At 41.8% G+C, this 22,017-nt stretch overlaps 1 protein-coding gene across 3 annotated transcripts; it reads right to left on the bottom strand.

Moving 5' to 3' along the window:
* Positions 1 to 375: 375 nt before the first annotated feature.
* LOC121397183 lies at positions 376 to 11,644 on the bottom strand. Of its 3 annotated transcripts, none has more exons than XR_005963569.1 (4): positions 11,509 to 11,635; positions 3,542 to 3,871; positions 1,378 to 1,968; positions 376 to 870 (listed from the first exon to the last, which is right to left on the bottom strand). XR_005963569.1 is itself a non-coding variant. In XM_041573468.1 (4 exons), exons 1-4 carry the CDS (start codon positions 11,525 to 11,527, stop codon positions 1,600 to 1,602), a joined length of 603 nt encoding a protein of 200 aa, XP_041429402.1. In that variant the 5' UTR covers positions 11,528 to 11,644; the 3' UTR covers positions 1,289 to 1,599. The 3 variants fall into 3 exon arrangements, 2 of the variants coding, with proteins under 2 accessions (XP_041429402.1, XP_041429401.1); XM_041573468.1 differs by lacking the exon at positions 376 to 870 and having other exon boundaries at positions 1,289 to 1,718; positions 1,834 to 1,968; positions 11,509 to 11,644; XM_041573467.1 differs by lacking the exon at positions 376 to 870 and having other exon boundaries at positions 1,290 to 1,968.
* Between the last annotated feature and the right edge of the window lie 10,373 nt (positions 11,645 to 22,017).

The raw sequence follows: 22,017 nt of genomic DNA, 5'->3' as shown, positions 1-22,017 counted from the left end.
AATTTGATACGCCACCGAAAACCTGACGAGTTATGTAGAAGTCAATGGCAGCAGTCCGTTGACCTATTTGAAGATGTTTTAAAAAATTAGGGCCGCCCCCTGGGATTGTATGATTCACGGTGCACACAAACAAACATGTTAGGTCACATGAGCCAATTAACAGACAGAGTTGTGTCTTTTGCTCCCACACTTCTTCCTGTTACAGTTAGAGCTGCAGTATTTCTGGTCAGGTGATCTCTGAGGCAGCACACAGACCATCACAAAATGGTGGTTCAAGGCAAGAGATGTAAAAGTGCAAGATTTACTTAAATATATATACCAGTTTGGTAAGATTCTTTAATATGTCACTTAATATGATATAATCTGTTGCTTAAGTGTTCATTTTGGGGGTATAGTTTTCCTTTAATAGCCTTCCTGACATTCGAATTGCATTCACATTGTGTTCAAATTAAAGTTCAAATTTTAAATTTTTTCACTTTTTTCTCCTAAAAAAACGCAAAATGGGGGTTCTATTGTATCTGATAATTGTTAGTGCCCACATGTATATTACAAATGTCATCCAAGAAGCCTTGGGACCCCCTGAAGCCACCCCGGCCCGTCATTGTCCTCAATCCCATTTGTTGCAGTGAAAGAAAGATGTATTGATGGCTCACGTACTGACCAGATTGGAGGTTCCTGTGATACAGCCCTTGGTAACTTGCATAGGTTTATCCTGGAGCAGCAGCCTAAATGGCACTTTTTATTAACTGTCATTTGTTTGTCTGGTTCACTTGAAGAGACAAATAAAAATACCAGCGACAAAAACCAAAGAGACAGCAGCAATAATAATCCCAGCTGACACAGTGCGAGATCGAGAGGGCAAGGCAGTATCTGAAATACAAGGGATGAACCCATGATGAGTGTTATCTGTAAAACTTGGTACTTTTGGTTACAGTAACAGACAAGAGCGATCATAAGTAATATGGGTGACAAATCATACAAAAACAGGCAAGAGGAACCTTATTTACTCACTTGCAGACAGACTTGCACAGGGGATGCTATTCACTGGCACTCGTGTGACCAACAACTTCCTTCTGACAACTTCTTCTCAAAAGAGCAGTCCAGCCCCAGCTTTGTTTCCCCCCACTAAGTAACATTTTTACAAATGCAGTTAATTGGCCCCCAAAACACACAACAAGGCACTAAGCATTATTACTCCTTGCTGCACTGATGGCTGGAGATAGATGTGCAATATTTATAGAAGAAAACTAGACCAGAGCTCACAAAACCAAAACTGAATTGCGTAAATAAACCTGACAGGAAAATGTTGGAGACAAGGACAGTGAATGTGCCAGTGTCAGTACTGGGTACAGTGAGAGTCTTGTTACTGTCACTTACCTGGGAGTGTGAGGTTATAGTGAGTGCTGGTGTGACTGACTGGGTTGGAGACAAGGACAGTGAATGTGCCAGTGTCAGTACTGGGTACAGTGAGAGTCTTGTTACTGTCACTTACCTGGGAGTGTGAGGTTATAGTGAGTGCTGGTGTGACTGACTGGGTTGGAGACAAGGACAGTGAATGTGCCAGTGTCAGTACTGGGTACAGTGAGAGTCTTGTTACTGTCACTTACCTGGGAGTGTGAGGTTATAGTGAGTGCTGGTGTGACTGACTGGGTTGGAGACAAGGACAGTGAATGTGCCAGTGTCAGTACTGGGTACAGTGAGAGTCTTGTTACTGTCACTTACCTGGGAGTGTGAGGTTATAGTGAGTGCTGGTGTGACTGACTGGGTTGGAGACAAGGACAGTGAATGTGCCAGTGTCAGTACTGGGTACAGTGAGAGTCTTGTTACTGTCACTCAGCTGGTGTCTCTCAGGCAGGGCTCCTCCGTTCCATGTCCACAGAACTGTGGTCTCTTCCCCACTGTAGGAAAGTCTCAGACTTACATTTTCTCCACTGCGGTCGGTTGTTATGTTGGTCACACAGACTGGGTCTGAAAAAAATAGAGAGAAATAATAATTTTAAACACATGCCTGTACTACTAACATAATTTAACAAATCTCAGCAAATATAAAGGGGCAACACAATGAAAGCACCAGCACTGGGGGGTTTCAGTCAATTCTCACTTGAAAAGCAATTGTGAAAAACTCAATCTTCCCGTGTGCTACAGGCCTTACACACAGGCTTGCTCACTGCATGGAGGTGGGAGTCTGACAGCCGACAGCTCACACAATACCAGCAGTTTGGGATACACTATACAGCACCCTGAGAACTGAGTAGAGCAGCTGTATCTCTTTATTTACCATGTATGTGTAAAGCTGGCCATACACAGGGAGATCTGCTTGTTTGGCGACGTCACCAAACAAGCAGATCTCAACCCGATATGCCCACCTTGAGGTGGGCAATATCGAACAATTGGTTCACTATGAGCAGCATACAGGTGGTCGGATGGAGGGCCACATCAATGAATAGACGCGGTCCTCGATCTTTTTTTAAACCCGCCCGATTGACATCTGCAGGACCGCCATCAGAAATCCCAGGGCCCCATACGACAAAATTTCCTGGGCCCCCTGGGCTGCGCCCACCGCAAGCCCCACCTACAGGTCCGCCCTCCCCACGCCACAGGTCCGCCCCCCACCACACAGTAAAAAAACAAAAAAAATATTGGTGGCTAGGGTTTCCACATGTTAATAAAATATAAAAAGATATTGGTGGTCAGGGCCCCCCATAAAAAAAACATTTGTGGCCAAGGCCCCCCCATTAAAAAATATTGGTGGCTAGGACCCCACATGAGAAAAAAAATTGGTGGCCAGGGCCCCCCCCCATTATAAGAAAATTGGTGGCCAGGGCCCCATAAACGTCCATGCCTTCCCGAAGTTAGCAGCTCTCAGAAAGATGGGGGGCCCAGCTAATCAAGTAAGTGTGGCGTGGCTAGTCCCCATTACCCTCGGGCCCCCTACAACTCTCCCCCCTGTCCCCCCCTGATGGCGGCCCTGGATATCTGCCCAACTTTCGGCCAGATATAGATCGGGGAAGCCCATTGGTGGGCCCCATACACTGCCCAATAAGGTGCCAACTTACTGTGGGAAGCTTATATCTTTAATCTTCAGTGTATCACAGTTTTTGAAATCATGTAGAGTTATTTTGGAGCCATTTTACCTTAAAATATGTACAGGACCAAAAAGTTACATGAAGGCAATTTCCCATTGAATCACATTTAACATAATTACATGTTTTTTCTTTTTCACTGTAGTAAGAAAACAGTGCCCTGTACTTGATGGTGACTAAAATGCATTAATCCATATTGGTGGCAAAGTAATCCTTGCAACAATAATTGCACTAAATAAACCCCATTGGTGGTCTCCATACACTGCTCAATAAGATGCTGACTTAATCTGTCGGCAGTTTATATCGGCCGGTGTATGGGGGGAACTAACTTTTAGTGAGCCTCAGCAAATACTTCTACTTTATGAGACAAATAATGTTAAATGAAGCAGATCCCACTTACACTGCTGCTTTATCTGATTCCCATTTACATTTCAGTATTACACGAGCAGATCACTTACCTATGATCAAGTAGTTTGTATATTTGAACTGTGTGACTTTCCTGAGCTCCTGATATTCCAACACATAATCACCGGAGTCAGATTTCTGGGCATTGGTAATAGTGCAGCAGCCAGTAGATTGGTTCAACTGAAGTCTCTCTCTGTAAGTGCCATAAATGTGCAGATACCTGTCCATGCAAGAGAAGTCCATGATCTGTTCCTTGGATGCTCTTTCCAGAAAATAAACCACTTGTTTCTCACATGGGAAGTCACAGATCTGTATGTTTGATGCCACAGCCACTCGCAGAGACTTCCCAGTGACCAATTGGGACCCCAAGATGCACAGGAGAACTGCAGGAACAGGACAATAACAATTATAGCCAAGTATATGCAGATACTCACACTTCACAGGAGATTTTGATCAGATTTTGTGGGACACACTTTATCTGATCTTACAATGCAACAGCACAAGATTTGTAGGATGCTATGAAAACTGATCCCTCTTTAGTAAGAATATAAAGTCAGATCAGATAAAGTCAGATGGTGTAGTTTGTTCATGCATCACATCCGACATTCAATGTATTTCAATCAGGCCTGGATTTGTGGAAAGGCCACCAAGGCCCGGGCCTAGGGTGGCATGATTTTAGGGGGTGCCATGCTGTCCAACCACACCCACATTGGTTCAGAAACACTGGGGATGCACCGGAGATACAATAGTTTTTTAAATTTTCAGTGTGCCAGTCCCCATTTTCCTGAATAAAAGGGAGGGGATGGGGCGATGAACGTCAGTGGGCCTAGGGGTGCCCCATATGTAAATCCGGCCCTGATTTCAATGAAACAAAAGTCGGTCAGATACCATCATATTTATCTCGTACGATGAAGACACAATATCAGCATCTGACAATCACATCACATTGAATTGAATATATTCCATGTAGATTACACATCAGATTTTTGTATCAGTCCCATTATATTTTGACCCATGCAACTACATCTGACTTGTAGATTGCGATCTGTTGATCCGACACCATCCTATAAAATCTCCCGTGTAGTTTAGCACTAACTCTTATGAATATGCATCCATGTGCAAGTCTCATACGCTTGGATCTACAGACGTCCCATACAGGCACAAAGAAAAGGCACAGGCAGATCAGATTTTTAGTCTGGTAACAACAAAAGTAATGCACTAGAACTGTAGGAAGGTCTGTCCAAAGCAATAACTTAATGACTCAAATTGCTGGGTTGGTACAATACTGAGCTACACTTTCTAATATTATCAGTATCTGTATGACTGCCATTAGTTTTCCCTTAGGCTGGTGGCAGACGAGGCTACAGGCAGCAACTAATTACCTCTTCTTCGGGTGACTAATATCCCCTTATACCTTCCCGCCGGCTATAATGTAAATCGCCAGTGGGATGGCACTCGGATCACTTTGATCTCCCCCAGTAGCCTCATCTGCCACCACCCTTACAGGCGATGATTTGCCTTTAGTAACATGCAGACAGTGATATTCTGAGACAATTTGCGATTGGGCTTCATTCTTTACTTTGGGGGGATTTTTTTTAAGTATTTTGTTTGTTTACCTTACAAAACATTTTTTTCCAGTTCAGTTGTTTTCAGATTGGTCACCAGAAATAAATACTTTTTTCAGTTGATTTCCTTTTTTTTTCATTAAAGTTTTTTTTTCAAAAATTGAAGTTTAAAGTTCAATGTTCCTGTCTTTTGACGTTTCAGTCTGGCAGCTCAGTGATTCAGGTGCGGATGAATGATGAATGGCTACCATTCGCTACATTTAATTGATACAGTTTTCACACCATCTATGGAATATTTGTTACATTGTATCAAAAAAAGTCTATTTCTGGTGAACTATCTGAAACCAACTGAACTGACAAAACCCTTTAAAGGATAAGTAAACCTATAAAATAAGTGAATGTAAAATGAATGAGGGGGCTATTCTAAGCACTTTTGCAATGTACATTCATTATTTATTACTTAAATCCAAGAATGAACATCACAAAAGTGCTTAGATTGTGCTTAGAATAGCATAGAAACCTCAGCTGCAACATCTTAGAGGAAACCTCAGCTGCAACATCTCAGAAGAAACCTCAGCTGCAACATCTCAGAGGAAACCTCAGCTGTCACATCTCAGAAGAAACCTCAGCACCAACATCTCAGAAGAAACCTCAGCACCAACATCTCAGAAGAAACCTCAGCTGTCACATCTCAGAAGAAACCTCAGCACCGACATCTCAGAGGAAACATGAGCTGTAACATCTCAGAGGAAACCTCAGCTGCAACATCTCAGAAGAAACCTCAGCTGTAACATCTCAGAAGAAACCTCAGCTGTCACATCTCAGAAGAAACCTCAGCACCGACATCTCAGAGGAAACATCAGCTGTAACATCTCAGAGGAAACCTCAGCACCTACATCTCAGAGGAAACCACAGCTGTAACCAGGCCCGGACTGGCAATCTGTGGGTTCTGGCAAATGCCAGAGGGGCTGCTATAAGGTCCCATAGAAAGTCAGTATTTAGTGGGCTGGTGGGGGCTGTTTGGGCCTCTATGTGGGCTGATTGGGCCTCTGTGTACCTGTAATGCCAGGGCTTGTTTTAATTCTCACAAAAAAATTAGAGCGCTCACCTGCTACTCCATAGACCTTTTCAGGTGTCTGGTGCCTAACAGCATATAAGGCCCCCTGCGAAGAGCCAGCACAGTTACAGCAAAGTCCAAAATAGCTGTAGCACACAAATCCGTTATGGTAATGCAAAAAGTGACTTTTATTGGCTCATTGCAGACTTCAAAACATGGCAACGTTTCGGACCACACAGGGCCCTTTCTCAAGCCTGAATTTACATTCAAAGTGTTGTGTTAAATAGACTAATTGAGGGGAGTGGTGTGATGAAACAGTGGGAGGGATTAGGGAAACATCCAATTAAAAATTAGTTAAAATATATCCACATTTGTTAAACATTTACAGATCATGCGATCCAATGTGCTCCAATTTATCCATTAGTCCAAAAAATGTCCATAAATCCATGTATCTTAATAAAATATCGTATTAGACAGTGTAAATATTTTAAAAGATCAAATTTAGACAGTGTAAATTTTATCGGCAATGAGCCAATAAAAGTCACTTTTTGCTTTACCAAAACGGATTTGTGTGCTACAGCTATTTTGGACTTTGTTTTAACTGTGCTGGCTCTTCGCATGGGGGCCTTATATGCTGTTTAGCACCAGACACCTGAAAAGGTCTAAGGAGTAGCAGGTGTGCGCTCTAGTTTTTTTGTGTGGAATTGCCTTTCCTGCCAAGAGGAGCTCCCTGAATATTTCTCCACAAATGTCTCAACACGGCTCACATTCACAATAATCAACAACCTTTGCTTACACGGAAGCAGATGCAATCCGCATTCTGGGTCAATAACTCTTTCCTGACCGAACCTACTGGACAAAACCTTGCATGGGAACTGGAGAAGGAGAAAAGACGTCTTACAGGTTTGGAACTCCACTCCATAACGCTTAAAGAATATTACAAACTGAAGCGGATTCCACGTGGCTTATGTGTAAACCTGAGACCCACTATTTTCCAGGATAACACCGACTTTATTAAACGTTATGAACAAATAGTGAACAAGTGCTCGTTTGATATATTACTGTTAAACATAGAATATTTCCAGAACAGTATTCCGGAAGTGGATACACGAAAGAAAAGAAATAGAGGTCCAATTGAAACATTCCCTACAAGCTGATGAATTGAGGGAAATTCTCACCAGAACAGATGAAATAATCTCCAGACATCGGAGGACTGTTGAGGACCGGAAGAGAACTAAGTTTCATCGAGACGCGGAGGATTATAGAACCGGACAAGTGTACCAGTGGAACACAGTAGGCGGTGGAACGCAACATGGCGGACGTCGCGACGCATCACGTGACCGCGCCGAGTGCACTCTCATCACACAGAGAAGACGACCGCAAGGGAAGAAGCTTCGCTGGAATATCCCTGACAACTTTGCAGAGAATGCTACGGAAAGCTCCACATCGTCTTCTTTTTTAGATTACAGCCCCCCAAGACGCGCAGAGGCAAGAGGAAGCGCACTGGACAACAGCATGAGGCAGAGCTATCCCAGGGACTATACCACTGCCACCGAATGGAGACAGCAACCTTCCAGGACAACAAAGAAGACTCAGAAACGTTAGTATTCAACATATCAGATACAATGTTAACACCAAAACAGTTATCTGTGTTACAAAAAGTTTTATCTTTTAGTTCCACTAGCAAATGTGATACATTTGAACTAGATGTTGACCTGCAGAAATTCTATCGTAATTTACGTCTTAAACGTCATTTTTCTAAGGTACCATATACATCTGATACTGTTTATAGCCATGCGGGTGTGGGACAATTGTCTTTAAAAAGTGTGGGGCTACGCAATAAAAGCTATTTCACACCATCTACCACACATAGCATCGTGGAGGCATATATTAAATTCAGTGCTGGGCCAACCCGGCCAGGCGCCCTAGGCAACCTGGCGGGCCACGGCGCCGGCTCTGTGCGCGCTTGACTGTGCATGCGCAAACTTTTTTGCCAGCGCCCATGCGCGAAATTTCGCTCCAGCGCGCATGCGCAAGCATGTGCAGAAGCGCAAGCCACCAGTGGCAGTTGGGGAGAGATGGGACCGGACACGGGGTAGGCGACAGAGCAGGTATGTGCCTGGCGCCCGTCAGCTTTGCACCCTAGGCACGTGCCTACTCTGCCTACCCCTAGTTCCAGCCCTGATTAAATTAGTACAGAGTGATATTGAAACAATAAAACAGAAAATCAAACGTAGGCCCATGTTAAACAGTAAACCCAATTTGTCTCATCAAGAGAACAAATGTTTGCAGGAACTTGTTAACAATGATAAGCTTATATTTAAACCTGCTGACAAAGGGGGCGCCCTGGTGATAATGAATAAACAACAGTATATGGAAAGTCACAACTTTCAGGTACTACCGTTTACAACGAAGTTAATTCTGACCCATTAACATCCATACAACAGTGCATCATGGACAAAATCCTTGATGCAAAGGAGACATAATAGATGAAGAAATTAAAAAATTTCTCATCAAAGACGATCCCATTACGCCTGTCTTCTATATCTTACCTAAAATTCATAAAGATCTTAAAAATCCACCAGGACTCCCAATTGTAGCAGGTACAGATTCGGTGTTATGCCCATTGGCAATCTTTTTGGATAAAATATTACAACCCCTGGTACAAGACACCAAATCTTATGTGAAAGACACCACACACCTTTTAAATATATTGGAACAAATTACATTACCCAATGAGAACATCCTGCTAGTTAGTTTAGATGTATCTAGTCTGTATACCTCTATCAATCATGAGTCAGGAATTGCAGCAGTCAATTACTATTTGAATAAAACAGACTACTCATCTACACAAAAAAAGTTTTTCCTGGATTTTGTTAGAAATAGTATTACACCAAAACTATTTTCTTTTTGAAGACAACTTTTATATACAGCAGAGGGGGACAGCCATGGGCAGTAATGTTGCCCCCTCATATGCTAATCTGTATATGGCCCACATTGAGGAATCAATCCTATATATTCGGTACATCGATGATTTACTATTACTATGGGATGGGGACAGTGAAAGTCTGATGACCTTCCATCGTTTTATGAATAACATAGAGGAGACTTTAAAATTCAGTTTTCAGTTTTGATTTGACATACATCAATTTTTTTGATGTTAAAATAGCAAAAGATGCTAATCATCTTAAAACTCTCCTATATAGGAAAGCCACGGACAGGAACAATTTACTACATTATGACAGTTTCCATCCAAATTCCCTTAAAGACTCACTCCCCATATCACAAATTACGCAGGTTAAAAGGATAGTGAGTGATCCAGGGGATTGTGTTAATTCCTTAAAAGACATGATGACACGATTTGACAAACGTGGGTACCCTATAAAACACTCACTAACGGCTTACAACAAGTCCAGCAATACAATAGACAAGCCTTGTTAACTAAGAAACAGGATAGACAAGAAGATAATAAGAGACTTGTGTTTGTTAGCCGTTACAATACAGCCAGTAGGCAGATCGGTACGGTTATTCACAAACACTGGCACATTTTACAGTCCTGTCTTCCGGATGTTCAAAGCTTTAATTTACCGCCAATGTTGGCCTACAAATGGGCTAAAAATCTAAAGGATCGGCTAGTCAAAGCTGATGTGGGCAGTCGGAAGCCTCAGAGGGGACCTTTCTTACAAAATCCCAAATTTGGCACTTTTCCCTGCCTTCTTTGCTGCCAGTGTAATTCAGTAATAAAAGGGAGTACATTTCATCACCCACACTCTGGCAAACAATACAATATCAAACATTATTTCACGTGTGAATCGTCCTTCGTGGTGTATTTATTGAAGTGCCCTTGTGGCCTATTATATGTGGGGGAAACAACACAGAAAATCAAAGATCGTATATCTAAACATAAATCAACGATTCGTACAGGGCAAACTGCCCTACCTGTACCCGCACATTTTCAAAAATCTGGTCACACTGTGAGTCAATTAAAATATCAAGTAATCAACACAGTTCCAATACCCAGAAGGGGAGGTAACAGATTAGTAGCTTTACACAAACTAGAAATGCAATGGATCCACAGACTAGACACAGTATGGCCAAGGGGTCTGAATAAGGACTATACACCAGCAATGTTTATTTATCAGTAGGTATGCAGACTTGCTTTGTACATAATTGTATCTTATTGAATGTCTCTATATTTATGATCACTAAAGATATTCTCTTTTTTTAGGCCATTGAACAAAGAACAATCTGAAGACCAGTACCAGTACATGATCTGCATAACCTGAAATGTTTTGAAAGAACGGGTATCTGATGCGGTAGGGGTACTAATTTTGAGTCTCAGATTGCTGTATCTTCTCATTTTAACAAAAAAAATTTGATCTTTTAAAATATTTACACTGTCTAATATGATATTTTTTTAAGATACATGGATTTGCACAAGGTGTTTGAATTATGGACATTTTTTGGACTAATGGATAAATTGGAGCACATTGGATCGCATGATCTGTAAATGTTTAACAAATGTGATATATTTTAACTTATTTTTAACTGGATGTTTCCCTAATCCCTCCCACTGTTTCATCACACCACTCCCCTCAACTAGTCTATTTAACACAACACTTTGAATGTAAATTCAGGCTTGAGAAAGGGCCCTGTGTGGCCCGAAACGTTGCCATGTTTTGAAGTCTGCAATGAGCAAATAAAAGTCACTTTTTGCATTACCATAACGGATTTGTGTGCTACAGCTATTTTGGACTTTATTTTAATTCTCAATCCGGACTGCAACATCTCAGAGGAAACTTCAGCACCAACATCTCAGAGGAAAACTCAGCACCGCCATCTCAGAGGAAACCTCAGCTGTAAATTGTAACATCTCAGAGGAAACCTCAGCTGTAACATCTCAGAGGAAACCTCAGCTGTAAATTGTAACATCTCAGAGGAAAACTCAGCTGTAACATCTCAGAGGAAACCTCAGCTGTAAATTGTAACATCTCAGAGGAAAACTCAGCACCGCCATCTCAGAGGAAACCCATTGCAGAAAACAGGGAGGGGAAGTCAGTGTCAGGAGCCAATCAGGTTCAGCTATATTCATGCAGTTTTCCTATTTCAATAGGGACTACACAGAAAGTCATGGGACAACAGTTTCTGTCAATTCTTTATGTTCAGAAGAGACTGGGACTCAGCGTGATGGGGGCGGGGCTTTATTAGCTCTGTGAGTGCGATATGAGAACTAATATGTCCATGGGCTGAACTCACACTTGTTTGTTTGCCCCTTCCTATCCCATTATATATATAAGTATGTGATATTGGTGAGTGTGCAGCAGATGTCAGTTCCCAGCTGCATTAGTGTATGATGATAGTGACACACACAGGAGATCAATATTGAGCTCATACTCACCCGCTATCACTGACTTCATGATCCCACTGCTGCTGCCGCTGGTACCTCTCTGTCAGCTCCTCTTCTGTCCCATCTGTAGCACAACTTGTCTCACACGCTCATTTATACACGGGAGACACTGACTCAACTTGGGTACAGCCGCCACAGCTTGTGGGCAGTGGTTGTGGGCAGTGTCTATTGGTAAAGACTGTGGTGGGTGGTGACTCCAGCCTCCTGGGTTTTAATGCTTTGTGTTGGGCGGAGCTATATCCAGGGTGGGCGGTGACTCAGCCTCCTGGGTTTTAATGCTTTGTGTTGGGCGGAGCTATATCCAGGGTGGGAGGTGACGCAGTCTCCTGGGTTTTAATGCTTTGTTTTGGGCGGAGCTATATCCAGGGTGGGTGGTGACTCCAGCAGTAGTGGGTAGGGAGAGAAGCTGAGAGCCGCTGAGGCAGACAGTGAGATGACGGTAAATATTAACATTAGTGAAATGGGGACACAAGTGCTGGGAATGAAGAAATGCAGCTGAGTCTTTTGCCACCGTTACCTTCAGCTTGTGACACGGACATTGGCATTTGGGGACATTTCACCAAAAACGCAGGAGCCTCCCACTTATGTACCAGCTGCGTGACGTCACTAACACCATGCTCCCTGTACTGCCGGGTGTAGCTTTTAACATTCTGTGGCTTTTCACTTTCGGGGCCTCCCCCGTATTGTAGGGTCAGCGATGTTGCTTTCCTCATTTCCAACCCAGTTTATACTGCCGCCAGCTCCGGACCTTTTATAACGTGACATCCCCCGGCCCTAGGGTTGCCACCTTTTCCGGAAAAAAATACCGGCCTTCCTATATATTTATCTTTTTCCCTATTAATAACGTTGGGATCCAGGCAGGTAAAATACTGGCCAGGTGGCAGCCCTACCCGGCCCCCAGAGTCGGCAGTGGCGTAACTAGATGTTGCTGGGCCCCACAGCAAATTAATTTTAGGCCCCCAACATATCCAGTGTTTGTCCTGTTTTACTGATACAGTGGTGTGCAGGGATGCTTCGCCAATGAGGCAAGTTGAGGCTGTCGCCTCAGGCCGCAGCGCCCCACTAGGTACCAGGGGCAGCAAAAATGCTGCTCCTGGCACTTTAAGAGCGAATCTCCGGGGGGGGGGGGGCAGCAGCAACTGCTGCTGCCTCAGGCGGCAGTGGGGCCAGGATCGCCCCTGGTGGTGTGAAAAACTATTTGCCCCCTTCCTGATTTCTTATTCTTTTGCATGTTTGTCACACTTAAATGTTTCTGCTCATCAAAAACCGTTAACTATTAGTCAAAGATAACATAATTGAACACAAAATGCAGTTTTTAAATGAAGGTTTACGTTATTAAGGGAGAAAAAAACCTCAAATCTACATGGGCCTGTGTGAAAAAGTAATTGCCCCCCTTGTTAAAAAATAACTTAACTGTGGTTTATCACACCTGAGTTCAATTTCAAAGGTTATAAAGCCATTTCTAAAGCTTTGGGACTCCAGCGAACCACAGTGAGAGCCATTATCCACAAACGGCAAAAACATGGAACAGTGGTGAACCTTCCCAGGAGTGGCCGGCCGACCAAAATTACCCCGAGAGGCCACAAAAGACCCCAGGACAACATCTAAAGAACTGCAGGCCTCACTTGCCTCAATTAAGGTCAGTGTTCATGACTCCACCATAAGAAAGAGACTGGGCAAAAACAGCCTGCATGGCAGATTTCCAAGGCGCAAACCACTTTTAAGCAAAAAGAACATTAAGGCTCGTCTCAATTTTGCTAAAAAACATCTCAATGATTGCCAAGACTTTTGGGAAAATACCTTGTGGACTGACGAGACAAAAGTTGAACTTTTTGGAAGGTGCGCGTCCCGTTACATCTGGCGTAAAAGTAACACAGCATTTCAGAAAAAGAACATCATACCAACAGTAAAATATGGTGGTGGTAGTGTGATGGTCTGGGGTTGTTTTGCTGCTTCAGGACCTGGAAGACTTGCTGTGATAGATGGAACCATGAATTCTACTGTCTACCAAAAAACCCTGAAGGAGAATGTCCGGCCATCTGTTCGTCAACTCAAGCTGAAGCGATCTTGGGTGCTGCAGCAGGACAATGACCCAAAACACACCAGCAAATCCACCTCTGAATGGCTGAAGAAAAACAAAATGAAGACTTTGGAGTGGCCTAGTGAAAGTCCTGAGCTGAATCCTATTGAGATGTTGTGGCATGACCTTAAAAAGGCGGTTCATGCTAGAAAACCCTCAAATAAAGCTGAATTACAACAATTCTGCAAAGATGAGTGGGCCAAAATTCCTCCAGAGCGCTGTAAAAGACTCGTTGCAAGTTATCGCAAACGCTTGATTGCAGTTATTGCTGCTAAGGGTGGCCCAACCAGTTATTAGGTTCAGGGGGCAATTACTTTTTCACACAGGTTTGGATTTCTTTTCTCCCTAAATAATAAAAACCCTCATTTAAAAACTGCATTTTGTGTTTACTTGTGTTACCTTTGACTAATAGTTAAATGTGTTTGATGATCAGAAACATTTTGTGTGACAAACATGCAAAAGAATAAGAAATCAGGAAGGGGGCAAATAGTTTTTTACACCACTGTATATGTTGAAATTGCACACTCAGGTGGGAACATCACGGGAACAAGGGGTTTGTCCATGCGCTTGTGCACTGTAGTCCTGGGGATATTCTTCAGCAGATCGGTGCGCCTGCAGACAACACTTGCCGCTGGAGAGGCAGAGGCTCCCCTCCTCCTCTTCTTCTTCCTCGCCGGACGAGGAAAGGCTGGATTCAAAGTCCGACTGCTGGGAATAGGGGAAGTGCTGCAGAGAGAATAGCCAGGGAGGAGAAGTTGAACACCGCTGCATGGATGGTCGCCCTTTCGCCGTTTTAGAAGAGGACAGGAAGTGGAGTTTTGGTAAGTTATCTCTTAATGAAGGCTTTGCAATTTAAAAGTTTTATTTGCCTTGGTGTTGATTTTTCGTTCTATACTAACGAATTTTGAAAAAAAATTTTTTAATGTTACTGGTCCTTTAAAGCAGAAATATTTGTCCTACTCCACCCCCCCCGTGGTGCTGAATGCAGTGACAGAGGACCCAGATTGTGCACTAATTACAGTTATATTCAGGATTAATACTTTTCATCCTAAATATTCCTGGAAGTATAGTCAGAAAGCTATAGCGTTAGATATGGGATGATTACCTATGTGCAGGGGCTATTTGACTATATAAATACATCCAAAACCATTTCCTATGCTCCATATATCATGGAAGCTTTGTCATGTATAGAGTGTATTGATCAGGCATAGAGCATGCCTGTTAAAGGAGAACTAAAGCTTAACTATATTAACCACAGCCCTTTAGCAGTAAAGATCTGTATCTCCAAAGATGCCCCAGTAGCTCCCCATCTTCTTTTCTGCTGATTCATTGCACATGCTCTGTGCTGCTGTCACTTACTGAGCTTAGGGTCCCACTCACAATATACAGTACATATAGAATAGAAATGTCACAATATAAGGCTGATTAGTAATTAATACACATAATTAATACATCAGAATTTACTTACGTAATCAGCTTGAAAAAGGAACTAAAATGTTCTTATAGCTTGTTATGATAATTTTATTTTGACCTGTAAAACTGTCATATAAGCTGATACTACAGAGCTCATTATTAAATTCTCATGATAATTGTGCTGGTGAAACCATTTAGGGAAGGGGGGGCAGTTTCACAGTATGTAGTCACTGCTGTATGCTTAGCACACAATGTAAATGGGTTGTTCACCTTTTAAATTTTAGACCATTTGCAATTGGTTTTCATTTTTTATTATTTGTGGTTTTTGAGTTATTTAGCTTTTTATTCTGGTGCTCTCCAGTTTGTAATCTCAGCAGTCTGGTAGCTAGGGGACAAATTACCCTAGTAACCATGCATTGATTTGAATAAGAGACTAGAATATGAATGAGAGAGGGACTGTAATAAAAAAGTAGCAATAACTATATATTTGTAGCCTTACAGAGCATTTGTTTTTTTTTAGAAGTTTGTGTACTGGAGAAAGTCAAAATAAGGCAAATAATTTAAAGAGGTGGTTCACCTTTAAGTTAACTTTTAGTATGTTATAGAATGGCCAATTCTAAGATACTTTTCAATTGGTCCTCATTATTTATTTTTTTATAGTTTTTTATTAATTTGCTTTTTCTTTTGACTCTTTCCAGCTTTCAAATGGGGGGTCACTGACCCCAACTAAAAACAAATGCTCTGTAAGGCTACAAATGTATTGTTATTGCTGCTTTTTATTACTCCTTTTTTATTCAGACCCCTCCTATTCATATTCCAGTCTCTTATTCAAATCAATGCATGGTTGCTAAGTTAATATGGACCCTAGCAACCAGATTGCTGAAATTTCAAACTGGAGAGCTGCTGAATAAAAAGCTAAATAAGTCATTACTAACCCACATATAATAAAAAACGAAAATCACTCACTATGGTATCTTATTTTAATCAAACCAAGTCAACTGTTAATTCATCTCTGTAGCAAACCAATTAGTAAATGTCATATATGCAATTTTACTTATGACTTTCTTTTTGTCTTTGTTTTGTTTTTGTTTGTTCCTCCCTAGACTAAACCTCGGTCAAGAAACACTAGAAGAACCGTGAAAAAAATAACCACAACAATAATAATAAAAAAAAATGAAAAACAAAGAAGAAACTTTTTAGTAAACACAATTAGTTCTCTGTTAAAATCTGACTTTTGCTTTTTCGATTCTTCATGTACCGGATCCTTTCTATGAGTGCAAGTGTTAATAGTTCATAATTGTGTTTTTGAAAAGTTTAAATGTAAATAGTACACGCTTCTATATTTTTGTTAAATAAAGGAGTAGTTTTTTAATTTTTTTTTAAATAAAATCCTGGATAGCCACGTGACTCCGCCTCCAGCGTTGTGTATCTAGCGCAAAGGGACATTTTTTCTCAAGTTGGTTTGTTTAAACAGTTCTGCTTCATACCTCCCAACTTTCCGTTTTTTTGTGGGACAGTCACGATTTTGACAGCTCAGCCCGCAGTCCCGGATTGCTACTGAAATGTTCAGATTTTCTCTTTGATCTCCTGCACTCAACAGCCAGAAAAGATACAAAGTTATGTAGTTTGCTGTTATGTGAGTGCTCCTGATAGTGTAGCCAATCGCTAGTTTTTTTTGCGTTTCAGTACCCCTTAAATAGCGCTGTCCCTTCTTCTTAACCGCACACATCACTGATCAAGAACTGGGGAAAAAGCAACTAGAAAGAGCATGTGCCAAGTGAGAACTAAGCTTGATACTGCCCCAGGAATGCAGTGATGTCACTGTACTTCTACAGAGAGGCTTTGCAGACTGGACAGTTCAGAGAAATTGGAAACAAAGGTAGGAGAAACAGTGAGTGCTTTGAACACTGTTTGAAAATCATGTTGTCCTTTAATTGGCTTTTGGCAGAGAGCCAACAATACGTGGCAGGTGCACTTAGATACCTTTGTAACAATTTAAGATAAGCAAATAAACAATTGTAACAATTTAAGATAAACAGGTCTCTTGGGGAAACTGTGATTTGCAGCTTAAATGGCAATTGACCTTGTCCTGTCTGAACAAAGAGCATTGTGGGCACAACGTGGAGTGGCTGAACGTGGCCTTTGAGCAGAACAATTAGGGGCTGAGAAATCATTCGGAGAAGCTTCCCCTAGAGAGAGAGGAGGCTGAGAGACGAGCCCAGAGGCTGCACCAGAGAGAAGTGGAGGATGAAGTGGCCGGTGCGAGCGAGCGAGTAACTGAGCTGTTTAATCAGATCAGGAGACAGACAGACGCCCTAGTGCAGCGAGTGAGATCTCCAGGCAGAAAGTGGAGCTGCTATTCCCACTAACTGAGCTCCTCCAAGTAGAGTCCTGCAGTGGGTTGGGTACCCATGGGTTAACCGCAAAAACCTGCGGGTTGCAGATAGAAGTTCCGGGTGTGGGTATAGACGCGGGTCGACTGTTCTGCGGGTCGGGCCGCAGTTCTTCTCAATAACGATAGCTGGTCCAAGCGGGTAAGAATGCGGGTCCGGGTTGTGGATTGCAGGTTGCGGGTACGTGTCCCAAAAAATGGACCCGCGCCGGACTCTACCTCCAGGAGCTGGAACACAAGAAGAATGAGCTGACCAGGAAGATCCACCACAGTCAGGAACATTACATGACCCACCAGGGCTGGACTGAGAGTCAAAACAGGCCCTGGCATTTCAGGTACACAGAGGCCCAATCAGCCCACACAGAGGCCCAAACAGACCCCACCAGCCCACTAAATACTGACTTTCTATGGGACCTTATAGCAGCCCCTCTGGCATTTGCCAGAACCCACAGATTGCCAGTCCGGGCCTGTGACCCACCGAATAACTGTCTTACAGCAAAGGCTAATGGTTGGAAAGGGGAACTCACATTTTTAGAGATTTATTATACTCGGAAGCTGCAAAAAGCCTGAATCTGTAAATCCTCCATGTCAGACCTGTCGAGGTCCTGTATAAGTCAATGGGAGATGTCCCTATCCCAATTAGAAGTTATTGTGGTCTGCGCTGGGTTTAGCCTGATAATCTGATATTAAAGTAGAACCTCCATTTTATATCCCCTGATTTTAAGTTTGTTGTTTTGTGGTCCCACCTATATATTATTCATAATACATTTCCCTGATTTTACATTTTCCTGGATTTTACACCATTTTTTTCTTGTCCCTTGGGGGTTCTACTGTATCTGATTTTCGGGAACAAAGTGTAAAAAAATCGTATGATTTGGGTTTTTGCTCGATTTTATCAGGGTTTTCCCGATTCGATGTAGTTGAGTTATTTTATTATGGCAAAATTGGGGATGGGAGTTTGCTCGAACTTTTTTTTATTGAAATTATTAAATAAATTTGGATTTTAGTAAATAACTCCCTATGTTTCCTCTCAAAGTAATGTCCGGATAGATATGTTTTACACACACATGTATATATATTTATACTATTGGTTAAAATCTCTATTACTCCACCCTGTTACATCCTGTAGATAAAAATCTATCAATACTCACATATGAACCTGTTTCACATTTACTTTTCCTTTGCTCTCTCACTTCCTTCTCACTTCTGTCCCATTTAGCCAATTATATGTGTAAGCAGCGCTTATCATTATTAAAGGGGTGGAACTTTTAGTATGTTATAGAATGGCCAGTTCTAAGCAACTTTTTAAAAACATTTTTATTCCAGTCTCTTGTTTAAATCAATGTATAGTTGCTAGGGTAATTTGGACTCTAGCAACCACATTGCTGAAATTGCAAACTGGAGAGCTGCTGAATAAAAAGCTAAATAACTCAAAAACCACAAGTAATAAAAAATGAAAACCAACTGCAAATTGTCTCAAAATATCACTCTCTACATCATACTAAAAGTTAACTCAAAGGTGAACAAGCCCCTTTAAGGCCAGATGAGAGCCCGTTGTATGCCTGAACCATTCTAGAATACTAACTGGTTGGAAGAGTCACTGTAGTGTGTAATGGGATCTCATCTGGGTATAACTGGTGCCCATATACAAAGTACTATTGGCCCCTTGAAGCTCATAGAAAACATTGGATCCCTTAAAGTCATGGACCTACCTTGTCCATCACTGCCCTTTTTGTTGAAGATACAACATGTTTTATGTTCATCTTAGAATAATTTGAGCATGACATTACATTTACTAAAAGGTCCCTTTCTAATCTGGTTGCTAGTTCCTTGGATACATTCCGTGGTAAATGACAAACACTAAAGGAGCACTTTTAGGGGCAGATTTACTAAGCTCAAGTGAATAGTTCGAATCCAAAAATATTAGAATTTCAAAGTAATTTTTTGGGTACTTCAACCATCCAATTGGTCAAATCGTAAAAAGTAAAAATCGGTCGACCATTCGATAATCGAAGTACTGTCTCTTTAAAAAAAACCTTCGAAAAAAAATACTTCGCCAAATAAAAGCTATGAATGTTAGCCTATGGGGACATTGTAGAAAGGTTTTGGGCACTTTTTATGATCGAATAAAAATCATTCGATCGATCGCTTAAAATCATTCAATTCAAACGATTTTATCATTCAATCTAACGATTTTTATTCGATCGAACCTTTTGCGCTAAAATCCTTCCAATTCAATATTCGAATTCGAAGGATTTTACTTCGAGGGTAGAATTCGAGGGTTAAAAAACCCTCGAAATTCGACCCTTGATAAATCTGCCCCTTAATGGCACTTTATTGCACCTCCCTTGTGCTTGCAGTTCTGTAACACAGTTGCTTAGAGACACATAGGCCCAAGCCCTGTAGTGTGTGCAGTGTAAATATAAATAAAATAGGATTATTATTATTAGAAAATGATAAGAATGTAATGTAGAATATTACTTGTGCCCTACAGCAGTACATGGGGCTGCTGGGGACTTGGATGCAGCACTTTTACTGAGAAATTCACACAATCTACCCCAAAACATCATGTACCAAATCACCTGGGAGTCTGTTCTCAGCGTTGCTCTCACTGGCTGGATCTAAGAAATTGTGAGAAATAATCATGTTACACACACACATTCACACAACGGTACAACTAATATTATTTTACATATTTCTGCAAAATCAAAGGGGTAACTTGGGATTTCAAGGCAACTTGCAATTGGTCCTCATTGTTTATTATTTGTAGTTTTTTTTTCCCAATGATTTAATCTTTTGTTTTGTATTTTTCCAGTTTGGAACGGACTCTGGCAATGAGGGTGAAGAGAGATGATGAAGAGATAGAGGGGGAGCTGGAAGAGGAGATTGGAAATGACTGGAGACAAATGGCTTCTTGTTTTATATCAAGTTCTAGTGATGTTGGTGACTATATGGAGGCAGTATAATAAATGAGAAAATCTTCCCTTGTGTCACTACGCTAAGTAGCTGCAAACACTCTCTTTGACTCTCATGCCATTAGAAATAGCCTTATCTATTGGGCACCTTGAGCCAGTAATGGCCTGAACACTTAGGGGGTTATTTATTTTTTCTGTTTTTTTTTTTAAATAAAAAAGTCTGACCAAACTTGAATCCACGATTTGATCTTATTTATTTTTTTAAAAAGTACAAATCAATCGGTTGGGGGAAGAAAACGAAAAAAATCATTCGAAAAATTGTAGCATATGATTTTTTCAGGTTTTTGCCCGAAAAGATCGGATTTTCAGGCTTGTTTCAGCGCAGACCACAATAACTTTTAATTAGGATAGGGACCTCTCTGATTGACTTATACACAGCAGGTTTGAGATGCAAGCTTTTCGGATTCGGACATTTTAGAGCCTCGTGGTACAATACATTTTTAAAAAAATTCGAAAATGTTATAGTAAATAAACTACATTTTTTGGAGTTTTTAGCATTCAGAGTTTTTAACCCCAATAATGTTTGGGTAGCAATAAGATACTATTACTTGCACACAATATGGTCATCCAGGGCCGTCATCGGGGGGGGGGGAGAGGGACTGTTCTCTCGGGCCTGGTGGGTTTTGAGTCTAAAGGGGGGCCCCACTGTCCTGTACTCACTTATCCAGGGTCGGGCCCTCCACTGCTGCCAATGAGCTGCAGACTCATGATGTGAGGGTGGAGCCATAGTCCCTGCATCTATTTGCTGTGTCCTGTTCTCTATATACTGATTGTTTATTCACACACACGTTAAGTCCCGGTGAAGCTGCACGGCGATTGGATAGGCTGGGAAGAAGTTTTACATTTCATCCACCAGTCTATCCAATCCCCATGCGGCTCTAGCTGGACTTAAACTCTGAAGAGGAAACAATGAGTAAGGAAAGCTGTGTAGGCCAAAGAAGAAAAGAATGAGGTACATTAAAAAAGGAAGTGTCACACGGGGGACTGACTGGGGAACAGGTTACAGTGGAACACGAGAGATAACTCTGCCCCCATACAATACTCATTCCACATGGTGTATACTGTATAAATCATTATATTGTGCCAGTGATGTGAATGCCAGGGGAATGTCCCACTTGGGCTTATGTATTTTTGCACATTCCTCCTTGTTAATTCTCTGTCAGGCGGGGAATTCTTGGAACTGCTCTGTCTGATCCAGTGGTGTAATTAGATATTACTGGGCCCCATAGCAAATTATTTTAAAATGTCTAGAGGTTGAAATGCTTTACTAATATTTATTTATAATTGTATATGAACTAGGTCCCTGAGGGGTCCCATATACCTCCCAGGTCTACCTGCAGGTGCAGAGTCTGTTCCTCTGTAGTTACTCCCCTGGTCTGATCTGAACTCTGTTCCCCTGTAACCGCCCTGAAAATGTGTGTGAGATGATGCATCAATGTGGGTGCTGGCAGGCTGCTGATGTAAGTGCAGGAGATACATTCACTGGCATGTAGAAACTCAGCTGGTGCTTTGGCCTGTCTTTTATACAGATTACATATACAACTCGGGTCTCTTTTCCATTTTTAGGGTACAATCCGTCACTATCTTTGCTGGTCAGTGGCGTAACTACCGGGGGAGCAGGGGGTGCAATTGGGCCAGGG

Source organism: Xenopus laevis, chromosome 8L, assembly GCF_017654675.1.
Source record: "Xenopus laevis strain J_2021 chromosome 8L, Xenopus_laevis_v10.1, whole genome shotgun sequence".
Taxonomy (NCBI): Eukaryota; Metazoa; Chordata; class Amphibia; order Anura; family Pipidae; genus Xenopus; species Xenopus laevis.
Note: the sequence above shows the minus strand (reverse complement) of the source record. Positions and strands in the feature narration are given on the sequence as shown.